At 39.3% G+C, this 11,526-nt stretch overlaps 1 protein-coding gene across 4 annotated transcripts in view; it reads right to left on the bottom strand.

Annotated features, from left to right (window-relative positions):
• Nucleotides 1–226: 226 nt before the first annotated feature.
• The window catches only part of Syt1 (synaptotagmin 1), a 556,957-nt gene continuing 545,657 nt past the window's right edge, over nucleotides 227–11,526 (bottom strand). For all 4 annotated transcript variants that reach the window (XM_008852081.3, XM_008852056.2, XM_008852066.2 and 1 more), the window contains 2 exons: nucleotides 5,886–6,019; nucleotides 227–2,334 (listed from right to left, as the gene is read on the bottom strand). In XM_008852081.3, coding sequence (XP_008850303.1) covers nucleotides 2,128–2,334; nucleotides 5,886–6,019 — 341 coding nt within the window. In that variant the 3' untranslated portion in view covers nucleotides 227–2,127. The remainder of the gene's footprint in view (nucleotides 2,335–5,885; nucleotides 6,020–11,526) is intronic.

Here is an 11,526-nt window from a genome sequence, read left to right as displayed (position 1 = left end):
AAAGAGTTCGCCTCTTCTCTGAAAGAATCACAACAGGGATTTGGGATTTTTGTTTTTAAACAGCCAACCCCATGTTTAAAGTCTGTCAGCCCTTTTATGAATTCTCTTGAATTTTGTCCAAAGCATGGAGATTGAACTTGAGGCCAAGCTTGGCTTCCCTCTGGTTTTTTTTTTTTTTTTTTTTTTTTTTTTTTTTGATTTGAAAAACGACCCTCCCTTTTACCCCTCCCTTTTTTCTTTTTTTTTTTTTTTTTTTTTTTTTTTTTTGGTATGTGTGAAGACAGACTCTCACTTCAGAGCCTCACTATTCTCTGTGGCCTGGAGGTGAAAACAGGTCATGGAATCAAGTGGGAGAAGGGACTAGAAGCAGTGTTAGGAAGCAGGCTCCCCTTCCCCAAGTGGCTGTTTACCACAGCGGGACAAATGTGGACTAGTGCACAGTGTTGACAAAATGCTGTGTTCCCTCCACCCCCAGCTCTATGTATCTTTCTGTCCTATGCATAGCTGTTCAGTTCTGAATTGGTCCTTAGTAATGAGAACTGTTTGTGCCACACACACATTGGGCAGTGCAGCAGAAGGGAATGGCAGTATTGTTACAATATCACTACGGAGTAAGTTGAGTGCTATCCACTGAGGAAACTACGTGTCTAAGCACACACGGCAGTCACAGTGTTACACAGAGCAGTCCTTGAGACTCTTATGGAATGACTAGTAGCTTTGTAATAGTGCCATTTACTACAGAATAACATTGAAAACATTTAAAAACTCCTAAATCAAGCATCTAGCGTACATAAGAGGTTGCTTCAGTTTACTAGAACTTGTTCTTAGTTTTGTTTCACCTTTGTTTAAAGGACAAATTAAAACTTATTTAAGTAAAAAGAGCATATAAAAAGATCACTAGCTGTTTGTTTTGGCTTAATTGAAGTGCATTCAGAGCTATGGCTAATTGTTTATTTTTCATCTTTTGATGGGATTACAATACTGTCTGTTTACCACAAAGTAATTTTGTGTAATAAGCACAGATTGCTATGTTAAAAATATTCTGCATTCCTTCTAATCTGGTTTTGTATAATAAAATATTTTGTTACAAAGTCTCATGTGCAAACCTTCTGGAATCATTATTGGTGTGAAATCTAAATCAGAATTCACAGGTTGCACATTTTGTATAAATGTGATAACGGAGAGCTATTGTTTTCTGTTTAAATAGTCAGGCAATATTTCAGAAATGCTGACTTCTCTCAGCTTCTCCTCCCCCACCCCAACCCCAGACAAAGGCATGCACCATACATCCACACACATGCATCCTTTCACACTTGCACACGCACTCACACGGAGAACACCACTGTGTAGCTACTCTAGATGCAGTCGCATGAACTCACTGACTCCTATTCAGCTGTTTCCTTAACGTCAGGGTGAAGCTGTGATTCCAGCTTTGCAAAAACATATAGAGGCTATTTTGCTTTGTGGCTTTGCTTCCTTGAGATCAGCCTGGATGCTGTTCAGATCATGCTATGTGCCTGTAAAGGAATTCTACAAAATTGGATTCACCCACCAAGGATGTGGTGTGAGTGTATTTTGGTACTCAAATGACTCAATAGAAAGCTCAGGTTTAAGTTGTCCTTTAAGATGTCAGTTTAACTGTACTAGTGCCTTACAAGTTGATAATTTTTGCTGGAATGCAGACGATACTATATTTACCATATAATATATTATCAGTTCTCCTATATCTCAGTCAATTTACATAGTTTAAAATAGAACATCTTATTAAAAACATCTAGATATACACAGATTAGGAAACGCTTACAACATACAAATACACAAACTAGAAATAAATCTTTAGCATACTGGTATATACAACAGTGTGATACAATAAATAATTTCAGTCATGCTCTATCTACACATCATCATATTGCTTAAAAGAAGAGTAGATTTGGAGGGCAGTGGTATGATGGAGGGCATAGGGACTCTCTACACTTACATTTGTGCAAATTAAAAGAGGATTTGAAGTACCACTGAATTGTGTTAGGAATGCATGGCTGGAAAAATGAAAGGACCCATATTACTGAGGTATTTACAGATACTGGCTAAAGAGCACTATGTGGGCAGATGCAGAAAGGCTTCTTCCCTTTACTTCTTGACGGCCAGCATGGCATCGACCTCCTCCTCTACTTGTAGGGTGTGCCACTGGGCGATGGGTCGCCGGGGGTTGGCCAGCATGTCTGACCAGTGTCGCAGCTCTGCGCCGGTGCTGTTGTAGCCCACAAAGACTTTGCCGATGGCATCATTCTTGCCTATCTTGTCATAGTCCAAAACAGTTACCACCACTTGCACTTTCTGAAAGAGGACACAAAAATGCATGGGAGTCATCTAGCCTGTGAGATAAAGCCCTGTTATATGCAGAGCCTCCTTGGGATCTGAGGAATTAGAAATAAGAATTGATTTCCAAACATCAGGGTGAGGCTAAAAATGCTCAAATATGAACATTTGGGTCCATTTTTATTTTTCAACTTCAATATTATCACTATCACCACCATCATTGTTGTCATCACCATCTTAATACTTTTTTTGGTTTTGTTTTGTTGAGACAAGGTCTCACGTAACTCAGTCTGGCCTTAAGCTCGGTAGCTGAAAATGGTCTTGAATTCCTGATCCTTCTTCATCTACCTCAATGTCCTAAGAACATTACATATGAACTAATTTCATTATATATTCTAGGGATGCCAGAGGCTCACAGAAGTTGCCCATCCTCTCTGAGATCACATCAAAGAATGAGTGGGCTGATTTCCAGACTCTGTGCTATGAACTACCATGCCAAGTTACCTACAGCAAATTGTGACATTGTTTGACCTGTGTTATCCCCGAGGGTTCTAGCACTGGGACACAGGCTGTTCTTTTTTGTTGTTGATGTTGTTAAAATTCTCAGAGTGATTATGCATTATACTGTCATTTCAAGAGGTGACAGCTAGCATTTTATATAAAACAAAAAAGATTTGACCTAATCATATGATTATTACCATAAAATGAGACAATATGACAGCCGGGCGTGGTGGCGCACGCCTTTAATCCCAGCACTCGGGAGGCAGAGGCAGGCAGATCTTTGTGAGCTCAAGGCCAGCTTGGTCTACATAGTGAGTTCCATGCAGCTGAGGCTACAGGGAGACCCTGTCTCAAAAAGACAAAAAAAAAAAAAAAAAAAAAAAAAGAAAAAAAAAGAAAGAGAGAAACAATATGGTGAAAATCCTTTATCCTTTAAAAAGTAGTAATTAAATATAAAATCCTTTTTCTTTTTTTTGAGTGTGAATTCTCTCTCTCTCTCTCTCTCTTTTTTTTTTTTTTGTTTTTTTGAAACAGGGTCTCCCTGTAGCCCCAGCTGTCCTGGAACTCATTATATAGACCAAGCTGGCCTTGAGCTCACAAAGATCTGCCTGTCTCTGCCTCCCGAGTGCTGGGATTAAAGGTGTGCGCCACATGTACCCACAGCTGACCTGGAACTCACTATGTAGACCAGGTTGGCCTCCATCTCACAGACTTCTGCCTGCCTCTGCCTTCTGAATGTTGGGATTAAAGTCATGTACTGCCATACCTGGCTAGACTGTGTATTCTCTTAATGCACATTATTAATTACTGTGTATATGGCATTGACATTAAATGAATGTCACTTTAGGAAATATATAATTTTCCTGCAACTCAATTGTATTGTGAGGGTTTCTTTAATAACTTGCTTTTTTGAACTAGTTGAATCAATGAAAGCAAATTCACATTGTTATAGTATGGAAGATACACATTCTAAAGAATGTTTCAGTTCTACTTCCCAAGGAAGGAATTTGCTTAGTTCTGATCTAGACACTGAGTACAAAGATAAAAGCTTAAAGTAGACATATAACAACCTATGGCTAGCATTAGAAGGGAGAAAAAGACAGTGATGAAAATTAGATCCAGATGAAGATCCAGCTGGGGTAGGGCCCTTCTCTAGACTCTGATTTTGAGGACTGAACTACTGTGACAATGTACTGAGAAATTTCACTAAGTTACAGCTCCTGAACAGAAAAAAAAAATGCTTCTCTCTCTTTTTTTAAAATGTTCATAGCAGCTTAAAATGCTTCTCTTTTTAAAAATTTCCTATTGCATTTATTCATTTTGTATTTGTGTGCACAACATGTGCATGTGGGCTATGGTGCACATGTGGAGGTCAGAGGACAACTTGTAGAAGTCAGTTCTCTCCTTCCACCATGTGGGTCCTGGGCATCAAACTCAGATTGTGAGGCTTGGTGGCAAGCACCTTTTCCCATGGAGCCATCATGCCAGCTCAACAATCATTTCTGAGTGTGGAATTCAGAATGCAAACTATAGTACTATCTTCCTTGTGCAGCCTTGGCATGATGCCAGTGTAAAGGCAGATGTTTCTGAGCTGGAGCTGTAACTCAGTGGTAGAGTGCTTGGCCTAGCATGCATGAGGCCCTGGGTTCAATCCCCAGTACCACAAATAAAAAAAAATTACCTATTTACTGAATAGTGTTTGGGACCAAGGGATGGTATTTGTGGCCTTGATTCTCAGTTCTTGTCCCAAGCAGACACACCACGATGCAATCACATCTCAGGGAAAGAAGTGGAACATTATGTGCAATCGTAATGGGTATTTAGAGTTAGGGCAAGTTTTGATTATTTTTCTTAGGAATAAACCAATTAGTGGCACTTGATGGGTTCATTTTGCATGTCTTGGTGGTGTTGATGATGGCAGTGATGACATTTTTACATGCTTTTGGAAATCAGCATGGTTTTCTTCCTTCACAAAATGTTCCAGAGGGATTCAGAAAGATAACAGAAAGGTAGGTAATCTTATACCTTCAGCCTAAAGGAAAACTAAACCCCTCTGTCAGCATGTGAATCACTGTATTCTCTTTGGAAATGCAAAAACTGGGAAAGCAGTGTTCTAGGAAAGCAAAGACCACATTTGCAGAAGCAGAGGGTGCAGCCCATGGGTGCTCACTGTCCTGGGCAGGCACCTAATCTGCTCCATGTCAGGCCCAGGTCCTATCTCCTTTAAAATGCTGCACAGAAATCCAAAATTTGTTTTGTTTTTTAATATCCTTCCTTTTCAATATATTTGGGTTTTTTTGAGATTCATAGGTGAAATTTGTTTTTATAGGTTTGGAATTATAGCTCAAAGGAGAAAGTTTACATGAGGATTTTTATTTCCATCTCAATGTCCTGCTTTGTATTGTTTTGTGGAATTAAAAAATGAAATGCCAGGAGGTGTTAGTTTCCATAGGAATAAAGTCTTAGAACTCAAAAAGTTCACAGAACAGATATTGAGAAATAAATTATAGGAGAAAATTGATGTGTCAGGAGTTTGCCAGTGGGTCCAAAGGAGTTCACTCACAGGTGTAGACTACCAAACAAGTGTCCTCTGCAATGCCATTCATTTATATAACAGCTGATGAAAGTAAGTCAATATGTACGATCTGCTAGCAAGTGAAAATGTGCATGAGAAAGCTTATATAAAAACCGTGAGCCAATGTTAGAAGGTGGGGATGCTGGTTAGTTTTCGCTCTTCAGATGTGAAAAGAAGCATTGCTTGTTGTGGCCTGGGAGGAAATAGGGAAGTTTATTTTCTCTTGGCTGTTCAACTCTGTAGATGAACTTTTTGAGCTAGCAAAGTGATTCTATTGATTTTCTTTTTCTACCCTATTGCTGTTCAACTGAAGACCTGCTGTTTTGGCTATGAATCAGCAATTTCCATTTTGCATATCTTATCATGTCTCCATTGGCGTAGCTCAGGCATCAGATGTGTGCAGGACAGTTCTAATGGAAGTATGGGCACTGATAACCTGCAGGGATCTGAAGGGACGAAACTGAATAGAGGGCAAAGTCCTGTCTGACATTACCTGGATTTGCTCGAAAGGAACCTCAAAGCTGAAGGACTCATTGTAGTAGGGGTTCAGTGTGTTCTTCTTGATTGTTGTCTTCTTCTTCTTCAGCCTCTTGCCGTTCTGCATCAGATGAATCTTCACGTAAGGATCTGAAAAGCAGAAACCAGGAGTTCAGATCAGAGACATATATTTTATTTTAAATCTTTTAATCACATTGTAGTAATTTACTTTGCATGTGGTGGTATATGAGGTTGGGTACATGCCACAGGGTACTTGTGGAGGCCAAAGGACAATTTGCAGGAGTCAGTTCTTTCCCTCTACCATATGGATCTTGGAGATTGAACTCGGATCATTGGGTTTGGCAGCAAGCACCTTTACCCTCTGAGCTATCTTGCCAGCCCGGAGACACATATTTTAGAACATAATTTAGCTTAGGAAAGGATTGAGGCCCAACAGGCAAATCATTACATAGCATCTATTTAGTATGCTATAAAATGTCAAGTACTGTTTATTGAAATATTTTAAGTAACCTATGGGGCAGGCATAATGCCATGCTAACTGGATTTTCCAGTTACATTTAGGAGAGAAGAGCAATGGTGTACTAGTAAATCAGCTTTTTGGGGGAGTGGGGGGAAGTGTCTTCACATGCAGCATTTGGAGATTTCTGTGGTGTGAGTATGTTTACCGTGACCCATTTCAAGCCACAAGCAGTCTAACAACTGGCTTGTAAAGCCTCTGAGAATTTAACAACTGACCCTTGTGAGCTGGCAATGGCCTTGGCTGCAGCATGCCACTGCATGGGAACAAAATTGGTAGCGGGCAGACAGAGGGGCCACTTCCTTTATTCATTTACTCAGTTAGTATTGGTTTAGACAGCCTAAGATGTGTTGGACTCTGTTGTGGCTGAGAGGTACAGCACTGGCAACCACAGACCATCTCTGTCTTCATGATAGGTCTTCATATTTGTGGGGTCATAGACAATAAGCTTGTAGAGAAAGGAACTACATGGGAAATTAGAAGTTGATGAGTACTGTACAAGGAAAGAGCAGAGCCAAGATCTGATGGAAAACAGCAGGAATGGTAATACTTAAGATATGACTGGAACTGCTATGTTGTTCATGGATGACCTTTATGTGGAGGAAACGTCTAAGCTGAGATGGGAGGTTGAGGAGGAGAAGCCAGCCGTGTGTGTGGGGGCGGGGGGGTTAGGGGGGCATGCTGAACATCCCTCGGTTGACAACAGCTTCCTTCAATTGTTCAAGGAAAAAAGAAGAGGTTGATGCACACAGAGGTAATGAGAAAAGGGTAGGATGATTTTCTGAGCATTTTCCCTCAAGCCTCATTAGGCAAAGGTAAAGCAAAAAGGAAGTCACTGGAGGGACGAGGCAGCTCCCATTACCGGTGGATGAATGACATGTCTTTACCTCACAAGGAACCATGACTGAAGGGAAAATCTCTCCACTGTTTTTCTTAAGCAATTTCCATTTCATATGTAATGCAAGTTCATTATAGAAGAATACCAGAAGGCAATGATAAAAAGAAAAAAAAATTAGTATCACCCAAAATAACTACTGCTAAGCCTTTCAAATCTTCTCTCTCTTCTCAGAGCTTGAGCAGTTGGAGAAATATTACAGGCAATCTAATGCCCACATATTTTTAGAAAGCTGCACATGAAAAAGGTTGCTTTACCTTTCTCGTTCTATACTTCAGTAGACTATAACTCCTGAAGGACAGACACTGCATCTGCTATATTCACTATTTGAATTTACTAAAGTAGTATCTGACATAGTAAATAGTTTTGGGGCATCACTAGGATGAACCTAGGGCCTTGTGCATGTTAAGCTCTTATTTGCCCAGCTACGTCTTCACCCTGTATTCATTTCTTTTTTTTCTCAAATGAACAAGTAGAATATACTTAGGACCTCATCCTTTGAGTTTCCTAATCTCAGTTCTTTCTTCTTCCCATTCCCACAAAGCCTATGTTATTTGAATATGCATGGTTTGGGGATTTTCCCCAGTGTTACCTTCAGTCAAGGGGATCATTTTCATAGCCCAGTACACTGAGGTCTTAGATGGCTTCTCTGTTTCCTCTGTCTTCTCTACTTTTACCTGTTCCTTGACTGGCTTGATTCCCAATGTCTTCTGGTTCCCTTACTGCACTGAAATCTTACCTAGAACTCTGATCCCTGTGCAGATTCCCCAGTCCCTCCTTTAGCTCATTAGTGACTTTTTACGCTATTTGGGACTTGTTCCTGTTTCTCTGACTTCTGGTTAAGTCTTTTAAATAGGAAGATAGGCATCTAGTGAGTCACACCTATGCCTTGGGGACATACAGATTTTTCCAAGCAGAGATCATCTATCTCTCCTGCAGAGCAGGCCACAGTATAATTAAATTTGTTGTGTTTGAGAGGTGGTTCTGCAAAGCAAATCCTTGTCAGCTCATAGTGTCTTTGATGGCTGAGAAGTCCTGATGATTGTATCATAAGATACAATTTTATGGAAATGATAAAATAGGTTGTAATGAGACTAAATAGGTGGCTGTGCTCTTCCTGAGTTTTACAGTTAGACACCAGACATGGCATCAGAAGACCTCTTGTGGTTCTGGAAACCATGTTAATAGCATAGGGAATTATGAAAGCAGTGAAACTGGGTTCCCCCCTCAGGCACTCTGTGTCCCTGTGGCTTGTGGATTCCACCTCTTCCCAGCAGCAAGAACTCAGGAACATTTTCCTCATCTAAATACTCACAACCTTCCTTCAACAACTTTTCATAATCCCTGCTGCTACCCAAACAGGCACAAGACTGAGAACCTGAGAACTGGCACTTCTGTTGTTTGTTTCGTTTATATTTAAAAATAGTCAAATTCTTTAAAAACTTTGGAAGAAAGAAACGTCTTTTTCTCTGATGTATAATTTCTAATGTTTGAGTACAATTTACTAGACTAAAAATGATAACTGGGGGTCAGCATCAGGCAAACTTGATAACCTGAGTTTAATCCCCAGATCCCATGTTAATTAGGTGGAAGGAGAGAACTGACTCTACAAAGTTATCCCCTGACCTTCACACATGCACCATGGCACCCATATCTCTGCACTCATACATGCATACCCCTCACAAATGACAAATAAAAATATTTAAAAATTAAAAACAAAATATACGGGAAACAGAAGACAGACCCTGCATGCCTGTGAAACAGCGAGTGGCTCTTCATGGCCTGGTTTGGGTCATTGGGTCATTGTCGGGTCTCATTTGCCTCTGTTGTTATTGCTATCTTTTGGCCACCACTATCAGGCTGTCTTTTTTTGTTGAAAATCAGGTTAACTGAACTTTATCTCCTCTCTGCCATAATAACTGTTCTGATTTGGCTGTATCAGGACACTCTAATGAGATTACTCTCAAAACTTATGTGTTAACAAGCTTTTAAATATACCCAATTGGAGATTTGTTCCTGGTGTTCACAATTATGGTAGACAGATTAATAGCTCTTCCAAAGAAGTGATATTTTAATCTTGTGGACTTGCAAATATGCTGTATGGCAGAAGGGACTTGGTAAATGTGATTAAGGCAAGGACTTTGAAATGAGGTTATCCTGGTGTGTTCAGGAGGACCCAGTACATTCATACGCATCCTTAAAAATGAGATAACCTTTCCTGGATATGATCAGAATGAGGCGTGACAGTTCAGAGGGCGTGAGGTCAGACAGTTCATTTGCTAGGTTATTTTATTTGTTTTTGAGACGGGGTCTGGAGCTCACTCTGTAGCCCAGGTGGACCTCCAACCCACATTTCTTCTGCCTTAGCTTCTCAAATGCTGGGATTATGGGCATGAACTATCACCTAGGGCTAGGTAAGCACACTAATGCTAAATGGCATCTCCAGTTCTCATTTTGATAGATCTAGAAAATTATCTTTTTAAAAAGTTGATATTCTTTCCATTTGTCTAAAAATGATTTTTCTGGTTTGGAAATCAAGAATCTTCAAAAAGTTTTAATTTCTTTTAATAAAAATAGAGAAAAAGAACACTGAGCATAAAATCATCCAAAGATAACAGTGATATGCAAAAATTTTAGGATCTATGGTAAAATTAGTGAAACTAGATAAAATATGAGCTGAAAATGAGTTTATAAAGCTTAAAGTAATAATGCTTCTTTACTTGGTAGGGCACCTTATAAGTTCTATCTATCTATCATCTATCTATCTATCTATCTATCTATCATCTATTTCATAATCATCTATGTATCTATCTATATAGCTATCATCTATCTATCCTTCTGCAATGTATCATTTGTCATCTAAAATTATATCATGTCCTTTAATACTATAGTAATCCCTGTGAGGAGATGTTTCAGAAATCAGATTTTTTTTCTTAGGAGCCAAATTCAGGTCTGTTGTCTCAAAACCTGCTGCCCTTTGTGGAAATGATAAAAAGAAAAAAAATATTAGTATCATCCAAAATAACTACCACTGGGCAAACAGTTTAGTAGAATGTTTACAAGAATAGATGCTGGAGCCAGCCTAACTTGGATCTTGGCTCAGCTTCTCACAAATTGTGTGGTCTTGCAGAAGCTATTTAATCTTTCTGTGCCATTGTCCCTCCAATTGCAAAATAGGGAAAATGATAAAAATTTAGCACACGGTGTTATGAAAATTAAACTGCATGTAAACTGAGTCTGGTACATATTTTTATTATGGTAGTTTGGTGCAAGTGACAGCTAAGGCAGCAAGTGAACCAGGTTGTCCCCAAGCTTACTTTGCTGACCTGATGCCCACCCTTAGCAAGCAGGAAAAAGTCTCACTTGCTGCACAAGTGAGACAAACTCTCCTCATGCCAATTCATTTCTGGGATGAAGCTTATTTTCTGTAAGCAAAGGGCTCACTACTGAAGAATTTAATCATATATGAGATCAAAGAAAGAATATTACTGCATTATGAGGTGGCCCTGAAATAATACAGGCAACATCCTGCCCAGCTTTCTCCCATTTTTAATAGCTCGAATTACGCAGACCTAAAAAGGTAAAGTCCGAGTTGTAAGTAGGATCTTAAGGGGGGCAGAACCAGATCTGGGATTCATTGGGCTTTCTTTTTAGACTCTGAAGTCAGCTATAATGTTGACATATTTGGAAATGTTATATGTGAAGTAGGTATTAATATTTTTCTTATGTTGCTAAAAATGAGGAACTAGAGAAAAGGAATTCCTCAATATCAAGATTTGTCAGTAGGCTTATGGTAATACCTGCTGTTGGAGAGCAGCACTACCTGTGTTTCCCCTTCTTTTTTTCTGCTAACTTAAAATTTTTTGTGACATTCATTTGTTTGCATATGTGTGTAGTGGGGAGATGGGGGGGTATTGGTGTGTGTTTGTGGAGGCAGGAGGCATTTCTCTTCTACCATGTGGGACTCGGGGATCAAACTCAAGTTGTCAGGCTTGGAAGCAAGTTCCTTTACTTGCTAAGCTATCTTACCAGCTCTTAACATTTATTTTTTTACCATGAGAAAAAGAAAGTTAATTAATTTTTTTCATTATTCCAAAGAGAGGTAATCTTAAACACATTTTTCCAGAAATAACTTGAAGCAGGTTATATTAAAATATTTATACAATGAAGTTTAAGGGGGGGAAAGTATTTTGAAAGAAAAAAAAGGGAAGAGTATATAGTGTG

The sequence above is a fragment of the Nannospalax galili genome, unplaced genomic scaffold (assembly GCF_000622305.1).
Source record: "Nannospalax galili isolate Female #2095 unplaced genomic scaffold, S.galili_v1.0 scaffold390, whole genome shotgun sequence".
Taxonomy (NCBI): Eukaryota; Metazoa; Chordata; class Mammalia; order Rodentia; family Spalacidae; genus Nannospalax; species Nannospalax galili.
This window is presented reverse-complemented; position numbering and strand designations above follow the sequence as displayed.